The sequence below is a fragment of the Eumetopias jubatus genome, unplaced genomic scaffold, assembly GCF_037043125.1.
Source record: "Eumetopias jubatus isolate StellerSeaLion01/CBP00866 unplaced genomic scaffold, mEumJub1_p1.0 scaffold_14, whole genome shotgun sequence".
NCBI lineage: Eukaryota > Metazoa > Chordata > Mammalia > Carnivora > Otariidae > Eumetopias > Eumetopias jubatus.
Genome location: NW_028274820.1, coordinates 17,601,613 through 17,618,556, shown reverse-complemented (window position 1 = coordinate 17,618,556; position 16,944 = coordinate 17,601,613). Strand labels below are relative to the sequence as shown.

Sequence of the window (16,944 nt, the reverse complement as noted above, 5' to 3'; positions counted from 1 at the left end):
GAATAAAAGCTCCCGAGAGCAAACCTGAACAGATTACTTAGCCTGGACCGGCAAGGGCAGAGCACTTCCGCCTCCGGCAAAGACATTTGGGAACCATGGCAACAGGCCCCTCCCCCAGAAGATCAGCAAGAACAGCCAGCCAAGACCAAGTTTACCGATCAACGAGAACGAGAGAATTCCACAGTGCTAAGGGAATACTGCACATAGAATTCATGGCTTTTTTACCATGATTTTTTAGTCTTTCAAAGTTAATTTTTTTAACTTTTTTTTTAATTTTTCTTTTTCCATTTTTCAACCAACATCTTATCAATCCCTTTTTTTAAAAAATCATTTTTATTTTTCATTTTCAGAGTTATATTCTATCCCTTCATAGTACTTACCCTTATTTTTGGCACATATATATATATATATATATATATATATATATAAGTTGTTCTCTCTTTAAAATTTTGAGATACACTTTATTCTAACATACCAAACTATACCCTAAATCTCTAGTGTATGGCGTTGTTCCAATCTCCTGCCTTATCATATTCTCTCCTCTTTTTTTTCTTTCTTTCTTTCCTTATTTTTTAATCCTCTTCTTTATTTTTTTCAAAAACCTTTTTATCAATACATTCTTTAAAATTTTTTATAATTTTCATCTTTACATTCATATTCCATCCCTTCATCATATCAACCCTTATTTTGTACATATATGTCTTTCTTTCCTTAAAATTTTAGGAGGCACTTTCTCCTAACAGACCAAAACACCCAAAATCTAGTGTGTGGCACTGATCTATACACCAGCCTGATCATATTTGATCATATTCTCTTTTTGTTTTGTTTTGTTCTGTTTGTTTTTATCTTTTTATTTTTCTCTTTTCTTTCTTTCCCTTTATTTTCCCCTGGTTTCAGGTCTTTTCTGATTTGTTTAGATTATATTTTCTGAGGACGTTGTTAACCTGTTAGCATTTTCTTCTGTCATTCATCTGTTCTCCTCTGGACAAAATGACAAGACGAAAAAAATCACCTCAACAAAAAGAACAAGAGATAGCACCGTCTGTTAGGGACCTAGTCAATACAGACATTAGTGCGATGTCAGACCTAGAGTTCAGAATCATGATTTTAAAGATACTAGCTGGGCTTGAAAAAAGCATGGAAATTATTAGAGAAACCCTTTCTGGAGAAATAAAAGAACTAAAATCTAAACAACTCGAAATCAAAAAGGCTATTAATGAGGTGCAATCAAAAATGGGGGCACTAACTGCTAGGATAAACGAGGCAGAAGAGAGAATCAGCAATACAGAGGACCAAATGACGGAAAATAAGCTGAGAAAAAGAGATAAACAACTACTGGATCATGAGGGCAGAATTCGAGAGATAAGCGATATGATAAGACGAAACAATGTTAAAATAACTGGGATCCCAGAAGAAGAAGAAAGAGAGAGGGGGGCAGAAGGTATATTGGAGCAAATAATAGCAGAGAACTTCCCTAATGTGGGGAAGGAAACAGACATCAAAATCCAGGAGGCACAGAGAACCCCCTCTCAAAATCAATAAAAATAGGTCAACACCCTGACATCTAATAGTAAAACTTACGAGTCTCAGAGACAAAGAGAAAATCCTGAAAGCAGCTCGGGAGGAGATATGTAACCTACAATGGTAGAAATATTAGATTGGCAACAGACCTATCCACAGAGACCTGGCAGGCCAGAAAGGACTGGCATGATATCTTTAGAGCACTAAACGAGAAAAATATGCAGCCAAGAATACTATATCCAGCAAGGCTGTCATTGAAAATAGAAGGAGAGGTAAAAAGCTTCCAGGACAAACAAAAACTAAAGGAATTTGCAAACACGAAACCAGCCCTCCAAGAAATATTGAGAGGGATCCTCTAAGCAAAGAGAGAGCCTAAAAGCAACATAGATCAGAAAGGAACACAGACAATATACAATCACAGTCACCTTACAGGCAATACAATGGCACTAAATTCATACCTTTCAATAGTTACCCTGAATGTAAATGGGCTCAATGCCCCAATCAAAAGACACAGGCTATCAGATTGGATTAAAAAACAAGACCCATCCATATGCTGTCTGCAAGAGACTCATTTTAGACCCAAAGACACCCCCACATTGAAAGTGAAGGGGTGGAAAACCATTTACCATGCTAATGGACACCAAAAGAAAGCTGGGGTGGCAATCCTTATATCAGACAAATTAGATTTTAAAACAAAGACTGTAATAAGAGTTGGGGAAGGACGCTATATCCTATTTAAAGGGTCTATCCAACAAGAAGATCTAACAATTGTAAATATCTATGTCCCTAACATGGGAGCAGCCAGTTTTATAAGGAAATTAATAACAAAAGCAAAGAAACACATTGACAAAAATACAATAATAGTGGGGGACTTTAACACCCCCCTGACTGAAAGGGACAGATCATCTAAGCAAAAGATCAACAAGGAAATAAAGACTTTAAATGACACACTGGACCAAATGGACTTCACAGACATATTCAGAACATTCCATCCCAAAGCAACGGAATACACATTCTTCTCTAGTGTCCATGGAACCTTCTCCAGAATAGATCACATCCTTGGTCACAAATCACTTCTCAACCGGTACCAAACGATTGGGATTATTCCCTGCATATTTTCAGACCACAATGCTTTGAAACTAGAACTCAATTACAAGAGGAAAATCAGAAAGAATTCAAATACATGGAGGCTAAAGAGCATCCTACTAAAGAATGAATGGGTCCAGAAGGAAATTGAAGAATTAAAAAAATTCATGGAAACCAATGAAAATGAAAACACAACTGTTGAAAAACCTTGGGATGCAACAAAGGCACTCCTGAGAGGAAAGTATATAGCAATACAAGCCTTTCTCAAGAAACAAGAAAGGTCTCAAATACACAACCTAACCCTACACCTAAAGGAGCTAGAGAAAAAACAGCAAATAACGCCTAAACCAGCAGGAGAAGAGAAATAATAAAGATCAGAGCAGAAATCAATGAACTAGAAACCAAAAGAACAGTAGAACAGATCAATGAAACTAGGAGGTGGTTCTTTGAAAGAATTAACAAGATTGATAAACCCCTGGCCAGACTGATCAAAAAGAAAAGAGAAATGACCCAAATCAACAAAATCATGAATGAAAGAGGAGAGATCACAACCAACACCAAAGAAATACAAACAATTGTAAGAACATATTATGAGCAACTCTGTATGCCAGCAAATTAGATAACCTAGAAGAAATGGATGCATTCCTAGAGATGTATCAACTACCAAAATTGAACCAGGAAGAAATAGAAAACCTGAACAGACCTATAACCACTAAGGAAATTGAAGCAGTCATCAAAAATCTCCCAACAAATAAAAGCCCAGGGCCAGATGGCTTTCCAGGGGAATTCTACCAAACATTTAAAGAAGAATTAATACCTATTCTTCTGAAACTGTTCCAAAAAATAGAAATGGAAGGAAAACTTCCAAACTCATTTTATGAGGCCACCATTACCTTGATCCCAAAACCAGACAAAGACCCCAACAAAGAGGAGAATTACAGACCAATATCCTTGATGAACATGGATGCAAAAATTCTCAACAAAATACTAGCCAATAGGATCCAACAGTACATTAAAAGAGTTATTCACATGACCAAGTGGGATTTATCCCTGGGCTGCAAGGTTGGTTCAACATCTGCAAATCTATCAACGTGATACAACACATTAACAAAAGAACCAGAATCATATGATCCTCCCAATAGATGCAGAAAAGGCATTTGACAAAGTACAGCATCCTTTCTTGGTCAAAACTCTTCAGAGTATAGGGATAGAGGGTACATACCTCAATATCATAAAAGCCATTTGTGAAAAACCTACAGCCAATATCATTCTCAATGGAGAAAAACTGAGAGCTTTTCCCCTAAGGTCAGGAACGCGGCAGGGACGTCCACTATCACCACTGCTATTAACATAGCGTTAGAAGTCCTAGCACAGCAATCGGACAACAAAAAGAAATCAAAGACATCCAAATCGGCAAAGAGGAAGTCAAACTCTCACTCTTTGCAGATGATATGATACTGTATGTGGAAAACCCAAAAGACTCCACCCCAAAACTGCTAGAACTCATACAGGAATTCAGTAAAGTAGCAGGCTATAAAATCAATGCACAGAAATCAGTGGCATTCCTATACACCAACAACAAGACAGAAGAGAGACAAATCAAGGAGTCGATCTCATTTATAATTGCACCCAAGACCATAAGATACCTAGGAATAAATCTAACCAAAGAGGCAAAGGATCTGTACTCAGAAAACTATAAAATACTCATGAAAGAAATTGAGGAAGACACACAGAAATGGAAAAACGCTCCATGCTCATGGATTGGAAGAATCAACATTGTGAAGATGTCAATGCTACCTAGAGCAATCTACACATTCAGTGCAATCCCCATCAAAATACCATCCACTTTTTTCAAAGAAATAGAAGAAATTATCCTAAAATTTGTAGGGAACCAGAAAAGACCCCGAATAGCCAGAGGAATCTTGAAAAAGAAAAACAAAGCTGGTGGCATCACAGTTCCGGACTTCCAGCAGTATTACAAAGCTGTCATCATCAAGACAGTATGGTACTGACACAAATATAGACACATAGATCAATGGAACAGAATTGAGAGCCCAGAAATGGACCCTCAACTCTATGGTCAACTAATCTTTGAGAAAGCTGGAAAGAATGTCCAATGGAAAAAAGACAGTCTCTTCAACAAATGGTGTTGGGAAAATTGGACAGCCACATGCAGAAGAATGAAACTGGATCATTTCCCTACACCACACACAAAAATAGTCTCCAAATGGTTGAAAGACTTAAATGTGAGACAGGAGTCCATCAACATCCTAAAGGAGAACACAGGCAAAAACCTCTTCGACCTAAGCTGCAACAACTTCTTCCTAGGAACATTGCCAAAGGCAAGGGAAACAAGGGCAAAAATGAACTATTGGGATTTCATCAAGATAAAAAGCTTTTGCGCAGCAAAAGAAACAGTCCACAAAATCAAAAGGCAAACGACAGAATGGGAGAAGATATTTGCAAATGACATATCCGATAAAGGGCTAGTATCCAATATCTATAAAGAACTTTTCAAACTCAACACCCAAAGAACAAATAATCCAATCAAGAAATGGGCAGAAGACATGAACAGACATTTTTCCAAAGAAGATGTCCAAATGGCCAACAGACACATGAACAAGTGCTCAACATCGCTCAGCATCAGGGAAATCCAAATCCAAACCTCAATGAGATACCATCTCACACCAGTCAGAATGGCAAAAATTAACGAGTCAGGAAATGATAGATGTTGGCGGGGATGCGGAGAAAGGGGATCCCTCCTGCACTGTTGGTGGGAATGCAAGCTGGTGCAGCCAGTCTGGAAAACATTATGGAGGTTCCTCAAAAAGTTAAAAATAGAGCTACCATACAATCCAGCAATTGCACTACTGGGTATTTACCACAAAGATACAAATGTAGGGACCCGAAGGGGTACATGCACCCCAATGTTTATAGCAGCAATGTCCACCATAGGCAAACTGTGGAAAGAGCCAAGATGTCCATCGACAGATGAATGGCTAAAGAAGAAGTGGTATATATACACAATGGAATATTATGCAGCCATCAAAAGGAATGAGATCTTGGGGCACCTGGTTGGCTCAGTTGGTTAAGCGGCTGCCTTCAGCTCAGGTCATGATCCTGGGGTGCTGGGACTGAGCCCCACGTCTGGCTCCCTGCTCAGTGGAGAGCCTGCTTCTCCCTCTCCTTCTGCCTACCTCTCTGCCTACTTGTGCTTATTCTCTATCTGTCCAATAAATAAATAAATTCTTTAAAAAAAAAAAGGAATGAGATCTTGCCATTTGTAACGACGTGGATGGAACAGGAGAGTGTTATGCTGAGTGACATAAGTGAATCAGAGAAAGACATGTATGACCTCACTGATATGAGGAATTCTTAATCTCAGGAAACAAACTGAGGGTTGCTGGAATGGGGGTGGGGTGGAAGGGATGGGGTAGCTGGGTGATAGACATTGAGGAGGGTATGTGCTATGGTGAACGGTGTGAATTGTGTAAGACTGTTGAATCACAGATCTGTACCTCTGAAACGAATAATGCAATATATGTGAAGGAAAAAAAAAAGAAGGTAGCAGGAAGGGAAGAATGAAGGGGGGGAAGTCAGAGGGGAGACGATCCATGAGAGACGATGAACTCTGAAAAACAAACTGAGGGTTCTAGAGGGGAGGGGGTTGGGGGGATGGTTTAGATGGTGATGGCTATTAAAGAGGGCATGTTATGCATGGAGCATTGGGTGTTATGCACAAACAATGACTCATGGAACACTACATCAAAAACTAATGATGTAATGTATGGTGATTAACATAACAATAAAAAACTTAAAGTTAAAAAATAATGGAAAAAGTATACTGTCAGTGCTTCCATTTTGATTATAATCTATCATTTTCTTAGCTTTTTTTACATGTTTGATTAAAATATAAGCATTTAATAAAACTGTTACAATAGCATACAGTATATATTATAATGAAAAATATGTCAGGAAAATAATGAATTCTAGACTTAAAATTGTACTTTACAACAAGGTACTTAACACATTGAAACAGTATAGTAAATTCCTGAAAGAATGCAACAGGCTACCTCTCATACCTTGTAATGATATTTCTTTTATGAATATACTGTAACATAACCATACATTTTGCAGCATTAATCATTGCATAGGAGGTAAATTAAATTTACATTTTCTTCATTTTTAAGATGGATTTTTTCTCTGTTGTTTCTGTTAAGGCACATGTTATTGATATTGAGTGTTAAATCTTAAGCCTGATTTCAAATGTATTATACTTCTCAACTTTTAGAAATCCAAATATTAGCTATACTTGCCTAGTTTGGAGGAATGAATGTGTCAGAATCTACGTACTTATTAAGAACCGTTAGCTGAACTTCCCTACTTTTTAGTGGTTATGAATTAGTAATCATACTCAAATACTTGTAAGTCAGATTTTATAAAAAAAGCAGATGTACTGTATTACCATTACAAAGTCAAGTTCAGTTATTCTAGCTCTGTTTTGAGCCTGGTAACTGTGGTCCTCTTAATAATTTACTTACAGAAAATTATTTTTTTATTTTATTTTATTATGTTATGTTAGTCATCATACAATACATCATTAGTTTTTGATGTTACTTGTAGAAAATTATTGATAATTGTATGTAAGTCTACAAATCAATCAATGTGATACACCACATTAATAAAAGGAAGGATAACCATATGATCCTCTCAATACGATGCAGAAAAAGCAATTGACAAAATACATCATCCTTTCTTGGTAAAAACCCTCCACCATGTAGGGATTAAGGGAACATACCTCAAAATCATGAAAGCCGTATACGAAAGACCCACAGCAAATATCATCCTCAATGGGGGAAAATCTGAGAACTTTTCCCCTGGGGTCAGGAACATGACAGGGATGTCCACTGTCACCACTGTTGTTCATCATGTGAGTTTATAAAGAGGTAGTGGAAGAATACTGAAGTGAGGTGAAGTACAACTTTCTGTAATTCTCTTTTGTTTTTGGAATGTCACCACTTGCCTATGATACACAAAATATGCTAATATTTAAAGATGACTATCAGGAAGGTGGTATCTGAATGGTGTCTCTAGGAGTTCTCAAAGAGCAATGCTTTTGCGGGTCATCAGGAGACATCCACATCCACTTCCCCAAAAGTTTCTCAGTGGCATCACACTGACTTTGTTAGTGTTACAGTCCAGCCCTCTTTCCTGTTGACCAAGAAACCTGATTTGTCACCATCTGTTTCCAGAGCCCCGTGGAGAGTGGCTCTGCCTCCCGTGGGTCAACTCACATCTCAAAATCTGCAGTGAACACGGCATCCGCTATGTAGACTGAGTGTTTATTTCGAGCTGATTGGTCTCGTTTCTCTACCTACACTATGACATTTTAATAAGAAACAGAATTTTAAAAAGGTGGTGGGAGGCATGCAGGGAATTATTAAATTGTTCAGTGACAAAGGCCACTGATGATACCCTTGCGCCATTATATAATCATAGGAATAATCTGGCCCACGGACTGGAGATGCTTGAAATCCAACAGGCAAGGTCCTCCCACTTGAAGATGCCAGGCTAGGCACAGCTTCCATTTGCTGTGACACTCCTGTTCCTGTACTTTCTGGGCTGGCCCATCCCCTTTTTGGTGGGCACATTTCCTCTTCCACTCTTGAGAGCTGAACACATGTCCTGTCAATGTCCTCCTATCTTGGCCTGCTAACCATTTTGCTTCTTTAGGGACACCGTACTCTACTCTGATTCATTCTGTGTTGAATTTATAGTTGAACTCTCAGAGAGCAGTATTACTTTGTTTCACAGTTCTCCCTTCTGCTCCCTCATTGTAGCCCTGATGATATGGGCAGATCTGTAAAAAGCCTTGCAGACTTTTGTACATGCGCATGCATTGTTTTCTTTTTCTTTTTTAAATATTTCACTCAGTTGTCAAATTAATAGGGATCTACTGGCAAAATTTGACTCCTTGACTGAGGAGAGGTTTTTTTTTTTTATTTTTTTATTTGTACTGAATAATAGGGTGATGTTATTTAAATGTTTTATAGAATTTTTCACTTGTTTACAATAACTGATTTTTGGCCCCAGATTTCTCTATCTGGTAATCTCCTATTGTGTCTCTCTATCCAGTGATTTCCTCTTATTTCAACTGCTAATTTGAATGTGATAGGTATTTTGAAATTCAATCCAATATTCATCTGTTTTGTTTCTTAAATTCCACATATGCGTGAGATCATAATGGTATTTATCTTTCTCTGACTGACTTATTTCGCTCAGCATAATACTCTCTAGCTCCATCCACGTTGTTGCAAATGGCCAGATCGCATTCTTTTTGATGGTTGCATAGAATAAACTGAGGGCTGCTGGAGGGGAGGTGGGCGGGGGATGGGCTAGATGAATGATGGCATTAAGGAGGGCACTCGTGATGAGCACTGAGTGTTGTATGTAAGTGATGAAGCACTGAAACCAGTATTGCACTGTATGTTAACTAGAATTTAAGTAAAAACCTGAAACAAAAGATAGTAAAATACAATCCAATAGCCTAGATTGTAGAAATATTTTTAGACACTGTATTTAGTTTGGAGTTTATATGGCATAAAGTAAGCCAAGACTGTTTTGAAATGTGAACATAGTGGTAGTGGGCAATTTGCCCAAAAAAAGGTTGGTTTGGTCTTGGTTTTATTAAACTTCCTGTAGTGCTTTGTAATGCTGGTTCTCTAGCTCAGGAAGCTGAAGTGTTGCACAAAGGCATCAACTCCTTAACTTTGTCCCCTGCCAGTCTTTCTAAAGCCACTTTCATCAGCGTTCTACCGCGCCTTTACTTTCCAGGGTAGAATCAACAACATGAAGAAGTACAGGACAATGAATCGTACTTTTTCCTTTGTTTAGAACATCTTATCCTGGGGCACCTGGGTGGCTCAGTCATTAAGCTTCTGCCTTTGGCTCAGGTCATGATCCCAGGGTCCTGGGATCCAGCCCCGCATCGGGCTCCCTGCTCTGCGGGAAGCCTGCTTCTCCCTCTCCTCCTCCCCCTGCTTGTGTTCCCTCTCTGGCTGTCTCTCTCTCTGTCAAATAAATAAAAAATCTTAAAAAAAAAAATCTCATCTACAAACAACTTTGGAGGTTTTAAAAAATATAAGCAGCTTCATTTAAGCAACATTAAGTAGAAATTTTTATTTTATGAAAGGTTAATAATTGATTGAATTTGACATGTGGGATATTTGGCTCTTCTTAGGCGTGGCAGAACTTTGCTCATCTCATACTGATATCCTTAAAATATGAAGGTTGTTTTACTCTGTTTTTTGATACTTCAAATTAGCTATAGCTTCCTTCCCATATTCTCTCTTTCTGTGTATATTTATTTTTTAAAGCCTCTATGTTTCTTAGTTACCATGCCTCTTTCTCTTACTGGCAAGGTGTTTTTGTAAATGTGAGGTTATTTCCTCAGTATTCCCATTCGCCAGTTCTGGCTGTTTCATCTTGGAACCTTTAGGCTCTAGACAGGACTTCTACCATCGTAAACTAGGTCTTTTCCTGTGTGGGCCTTGCTAGAGGATAGCCAGCTCAGGTTGCCCCCTGCTCCCAAAGAAACCCAGTCCTAGGATAGAGTGGGCACAGCTGAGGCAGCCTGTGTCTTTAGGACTCTCAGATTCAATGCCTGCATCCCCAGGTCCATTTAAACACCTGCTGATGTCCCTTCTATTTCCTTCTAGTTACCTGGGAGGAGGCTGAGTGACGGAGAGGGAAGAAGTAGAAGACCTGAGTTTTAATCCTAAAATATATCTTAAAACATCTCTTAGATGGGCACGTCCCTATAATCCACATAGGCCTCAGATTCTTTCTTCTTTTTTTTAAATCTTTAAACATGCATTAATTTTATAGGCAAGAATAACTTTGATAACAAAGATGAAGAAAACTTTGAAGCAATATGATGAGACAGTCTTCAGGTGTTAATGCATCTCTTTGCCTTTAAAACAAGGGAGTGGAAATAGATCAGAGTGGCAAACTCACATGCCTCCAGGAAAAACTGAGGCCAAGTGGAAAGTGCATCATACCACCTCTAAAGAGGTCAGCACCTTCAGGGCTTTATTGTTATGGTAAGGAAATGCAGGCCTACTGATTCTATTTTTAACTCTTCAAGAAAAGCTGGAAGTCTGGATTTTTACATGAAAATGTTAGCAGTTAATTCAAAATCTTGAGCAATACTGTGCAAGACGAAGCAAAACATGTCTATAAGCCAACTCTGCTCCCTAGGCCTTTGGTTAAGGTGATGACTAAAGTCTGTCTGAATTAAATGGTTTTAGTGTCTGTTATCCTGACACTCTGTTCGAGGAGAACATACAATGTCCTGGCTGTTGCCAGAAGTAGTACCGAGAAGGAGGCTGGGTGGTTGGGTTGAAAGAAGTGGTTTGATGCCACCAGTGGGTGCCCAGAGCCTCTCTCTACTCCTCGTAGGAAGGTACAAGAAACTGTGGGACTCTGTATGACACTAGCAGTGGTAGCCAGCGCTCAGAGCAGCTGCTTTTACCATCTGGATAGTATCAATTCTGTGCTGAAGCAGATGGAGTTGAAGTTCTGGCTCAGCTTCGCACCCAGCCTGGGGATGAGTGCCATAGAAGAATCCCAAAGATGTAAGCCAGTCCTCTTGGAAGCAGAAAGGATCTTAGTTTCTTTTATTTTTTTATTTTTTTATTTTTTTCCACGTGGGAAGGATAGCATCATTTAAGAAGCTGTCAACAGATGGGACAGAATTCTTCTCCAATTCTGGTAGTGTGGAATTAAGGAAAGAGAATTAAGTCAAAGAGCAGCATGTTGATGCTGTAAGCACTGTTGAAGTGGCCCCAGGGGAGCCGACATACGGTGTATCCCTAACCTGTGGTGTCACCAGAGCAACCAGTGGAAAAATTAGAATGAATTATAGGTTTTTGCCAGTCATACAATCAGAGTATGCATTGGAAAAATGAATATTCATCATTAGCCTATTTTTGCTAATCTAAACAACTCTAAATCTCGCTTGGGTCTCCTTTGTGAAGCTAATGAAAGCAGTAATCTCTCTTTCTAGAAAAATGCCCATAGTAAAGTATGGTTTCTGGTGGGGCAGTTCACCTCTGCCGTCTTAGTGTGACAGCATCCATAGACCAGAAGAATGGTGGGGGTGGTGTTCTGATAAAACCTGATACTCAAAAACAGGCTATAGTTTGTCAACCCCGGGTTTAGAACATTGATAGCTATGCTAGATTGGAAAATTAATCAAATATGCACTTACGTTCTCCTTCTCTTTCAGTGGAGTGTACATGCGAGCTCTGCTGCCTTGGGCCTGGCCTTGAGCTATACTTTGGCTGATAGAATAGGACAGACATCATGTATACAGAGATTTTAAATGTATTTACATGTTCTAGCTTGTCTCCTGTGGTCTTGCCACTTGCTGTGAAAAGAACATGACCCAGATAGTCCTGGTCCAAGGAGGAAGATAAAGATCAGATCTAGATCCAACACACAGTTTGAAGCCGAGTTCTGCTGCCCCCAGGAGCAGAGTTGCCTAGCTGAGCCCCCACTGGAGCAGCTGAACTTCAGGCAACCTGTAGACCCGTGGGCTTGAGGATAAATGTAGATTGTGTTAAGCCACTGAATTTGGGGCAGTTGTTAATACAGCATAATTGTAGAAATAGCTGGCTAATTTTAGAGTACAGAGGAAGATAGTTATTCATCTAGAGAGGAAGACATGAATCTCATTTTCAAAAACTGAAATAACAAAAGGAGATTCTCATTTCCTCACACAAATCCCAGAAAAAGATAAGGAGATGTTTTTCTTTTTTTCTTAATAATTCTCTGCCCCACTCCTCATCCCCCATACTTTCCCCACGGTTGGAATAAATCTTGAATTGTAGATTTAAGTTCCTGTGCATATAGCTAATCAGTGCTTAACACGCTCTTTAGAGAGGCTTAGTCTTCCTTAAGCCAACCCCAGAGAGGTTCTCAGTACCAAGAACTGAATATTTAATACTTCCAAAATTACATCTGGAAGAATATCCACGCTCTTCCTTAGAAAAAAGTAGTTGTGGTCTCTTCAATTCAGAGAATTTTGAAAGCCAACTCTGCTGGTCTCTGTGATAGATGGTAGAATTAAATTAGTCAACCAGTTGTTTTGTTCCTGCTGTGTGCCGTATATTGTGGTGGTTCCTGGGGTACAGGAGTGTGCAAATCAAATTCAAGGCCTTCACAGAGCACACTGACTAGCTAGAGAGACAGGCGAATGAATGGATAATTAGGGCACATTGTAGTAAGCAAGAAGTGGCATATCCACAAGTCCTAGGGGAACTTGGAGGAGATGTACTTGACCCTGCCAGGGATTAGAATGTGGGGAGCATTTCAGTGAAGTCTTCCTGAAGGAATTCACACTTGAATCTTTTGGCAGGACAAGGTTAGCATGAAGTCCTATGATTGTAGAGCAGAAAGGGGCTTTATGTAGTTTCCTTCTCTTTTATACATTTAAAGGAGGCTCTCTCTCCCTTTTAAAAGTTCCTCTGTCCTAGGGAGGGATCAATCTGCTAGGAGTCCGCTCACAACAATCTGTGCTTTGGGTAACTATTGTTGAAAGTATGCAAATATCTATAAATTCTAGCTAGTTAGCAGTTCTGTGCATGCATCTGAAAAACAATGTAATGATTTTCATTTCTCAAGGCAGTTGTATACCATTGTATGATGTCATGTTTTAGTTTGAAATAGCCTCAGATTTCTATGGTTGGTGTTTTGCTTTGTTACCATTTTTTATTCATGAGGAGTGGGCTCAGGGAAGGAGGAATGGATGACACTAGAAAATGATCTAATTACCTCGGAAGCTATTTTCTTCCTAAAAACAGCCCCGAGTTTCAGTTATGAATTTGTTGGATGGTCTATACAGTTTAGTAGACTTCAGAATTTAAATTAATTTTTATATATACTTGCTAATACGATATTAGATTGGCTTAAAAACTACTTGGATTGCTTTTTCTTACTGTAGAATGCATGGTTATAGAAATATGTCTATATTTATCCAGGTTTAAATTTAGAGAGCGACTCCGGTATCTTTTTGAACTTTGAAATGTGTGTTTCATCACAGAAAACACAGTTACACTCCTTTTTACTCACTGTCCAGAATTAACTCTTAGAAGCCTGGAAGATAAATTTCATGTTTTGCAAGCTTTGTTTTTAAGAGCAGCTGTACTGGGGAATATGCCATTGGTATTCCTTCCCCTAGGATGGTAATGATCTCATTGAGAAAGAAATTGTGTAGAAATGCTTCGAGTTTTGGAATTTTATATTTTATTTTACAAAGCACTGAAGTGGGGGCGCCTGGGTGGCTCAGTCGTTAAGCGTCTGCCTTCAGCTCAGGTCATGATCCCAGGGTCCTGGGATCGAGCCCCGCATCGGGCTCCCTGCTTGGCGGGGAGTCTGCTTCTCCCTCTCCCACTCCCCCTGCTTGTATTCCCGCTCTTGCTGTCTCTTTCTCTCTCTCTGTCAAATAAATAAATAAAATCTTTAAAAAAAAACAAAACAAAAAAACAAGGCACTGAAGTGGACTCCTATTGAACTTTTCAAAATGTCCAAGATGCGGTTATCTACTGTCACCCAGATGTGTTGAGAAGGGAGGGAAGGGCCTCATAAAGTCCTGAGGCATCCGTCCAGGAATATAACAATTTTACATTTGAATTTAATCCTTCCTGTTGTAAATACTGTATGTGCAAAATAGGAAGTCTGAAAATATGGAAAAGGTAAATGCAGGAGGGCATATAATATCAGGCAGAGATAATCAGTATTAACATTTGGTATGTTTCATAGGTACATTCCTCTAAAAATTTGGTTTTATTTTTACAAAATTGTGAACATACTCTGTGTTCTGTTTAATATTCAGATTTTAGTTACTATTATAACAAGCAGTTTTCTAAGTTATACTTTCTAAGTACTTTAATGACTACTGTGGCTGTACTATGATTTATCTAATCCCTTTTTGTTAGATACTTAGATTGTTTTCTAGTTGGAACTATTATAGATATATAATGATAAAGTCTACTTCACAGAGACACATACACAATTCCTATATGTGTACATGTACCTGAGTGTACAGTATTTTGAATCTTCACAAATCACACCACTGAAACTACTACCTACATCAGTAAATTATCACTAAGTGAGCATAGCCATGCTAGCACTACTCAGGCCAAGAAATGGAATTTGACCAAACTTATGAGCTCTAGTTACTCTTCCCTCCCTCTTGCTCAAAGGTAATCACTAAGCCGACCTGTAATGACAGATCAGTTTTTGTCCTGAAGGTCTACAGTTCATTTTCTTTAGATTTGCAAAGTAGATTTACTAGCCCAAGAAGTATGAATATTTTAAAGCATCTTAGTTCACGTAACCAAATTGCTTTCCAAAATGTTATGTCATTTTATCACCACATTGTATGAAAATGTGGGAAGGACTTTTGTTCCTGAATGTGGGAAAGGAGAGAAGTTCTATTAAGGAGACAGTTCTGGACTGTGACAGGACCAAGCAGGACCACAGTGCTTTAGGGAAACCTCAGCAGTCTGTTTCCAAATTCTGTTTTACCCACCTTGAAAATGCTCTTTATCTGGCCATTGCCAGTTGCTGTGGCAAAAGCAAGAACAAGTGCATGGTTCCTAGATCTGGATGCAAGTGGCACCCAAACTTCTGCTTGTATTCCATTGGCCAAAGAAAGGCACATGAAGTCGGTAGAACCAGGGGTATAGAATCTCCCATGGGGAGAAATGCTCTAGGAGGGAAACAGGAATATTTGGCAAACAATAATATCACCGACCATACTGTTTGATGACTTTGCGTCATCCATGAGATCAGACCACTTAGATTACTAATCTTTTACTTGTAGAAGCACATCTTGGTCTTGGGGAGAGGAGTTCCTGGATCTCTAGATAGAGCTGTAACCTATTTAATTAGCACAGAGGTATTTGTATAATGCTGAACTTTGGGGGGGGGGGGAGGATATACTTTTTTCCCAAGAAGAGACCTGGAAACATGCTTATTCATTATGAGGTGATGGGGAAATGCTAAAATCAGCTTATTAGATACTTTTGGTGGAAAGCAATTCCTCTTTAGGAAACATGTTTTTCCTGTCTCATTTACACATTCTGGTTACATGCCCTCTGGGGAGCTTTCAGGAAATGGTTTCCTGGTTCAGGAGTAACAACACAGAGTTGGAGAGGTTTTCTCCGGGGCCCAGCAAAGGAACCGGCCATCTCCAGGTTATCAGTGAGACCTTTCTTGATGTGGTTAGCATCCTGTCTTCTCTCTTTAATTCTGTAAATTTGCATTCTTCTTTATTTCATTCATTTCTGTAATAGCTCTTTTGTAATATTGATTGATAACATCAAGGATTGCTTCTCTTCATTTTCTGTTTATGTCTTCATCAGAAGAAATGTCTTCAGTTAAGACACTGTTGCTCAGAGAAACAGTTGCCCTGTGGTGGGGGTAGCATGGTGGTCTTAGGTGAGCTCTAATTTAACACAAAGCTCTCTTCTCTCTAGGGATGGTGAAGTTGGAGAAAGGCTCCTTTACCCCTCCTCCAGGATGAACCCCCTGCAAGAAGACATGGAGAGCGCTCTCACAGGGAGTCAGAGCCCTCACACTTCTTTGCGCGACGTTCATTCCATCAACCCCACACACCTCATGGCCAGGATCGAGTCTTACGAAGGAAGGGAGAAGAAAGGCATATCTGATGTCAGGAGGACTTTCTGTTTGTTTGTCACCTTTGACCTCTTATTTGTAACATTACTCTGGATAATAGAGTTAAATGTAAGTGATTTTGCCCATGACTTTATATAAGAATTGTTTCCACAGACAAGAAACAGTTTTCTTATTTTTCTCATCATTTCCGTCTCATTTAGTGAATTCCGTCTTTTTTCCAGAGGCGATATTTCTCTTTTCCACCTGATTTTGACTTTTCTTGTTCTGTACTGTCATGTTTTAAAGCAAAGCTAGTTCATTTAGAACTCACTTTGAAATTTGAATTTGTGGTGTTTTGCTCTATACCAGGAGTTAGCAAACTACAGCCTGGGGGCCAAATTCAGCTGGCCTGTTTTTATAAAGCTTTATTGGAACACAGCCCTGCCCATCTGTTTACCTATTGTTTATGGCTGGCTTTTGTGCTGAGTAGTTGAGTTGAATATTGGCCCACAAAGGCAAAAGTGTTTATTTCCTGGCCCTTTTCTTGCTCCAGAAAATGTAGCATGCCTCTGGAATATGTTTTAGATGTTACATCTACTTTTCTAATCTCCATGTTGAAGATTTTTCATACATTTATTCTTTACTTTTTCACAA

At 39.0% G+C, this 16,944-nt stretch overlaps 1 protein-coding gene across 3 annotated transcripts in view; it reads left to right on the top strand.

Moving 5' to 3' along the window:
- The window catches only part of STARD3NL (STARD3 N-terminal like), a 58,554-nt gene that overhangs the window by 20,373 nt on the left and 21,237 nt on the right, over positions 1–16,944 (top strand). For all 3 annotated transcript variants that reach the window (XM_028095328.2, XM_028095325.2, XM_028095326.2), the window contains one exon: positions 16,152–16,419. In XM_028095328.2, coding sequence (XP_027951129.1) covers positions 16,195–16,419 — 225 coding nt within the window. In that variant the 5' untranslated portion in view covers positions 16,152–16,194. The remainder of the gene's footprint in view (positions 1–16,151; positions 16,420–16,944) is intronic.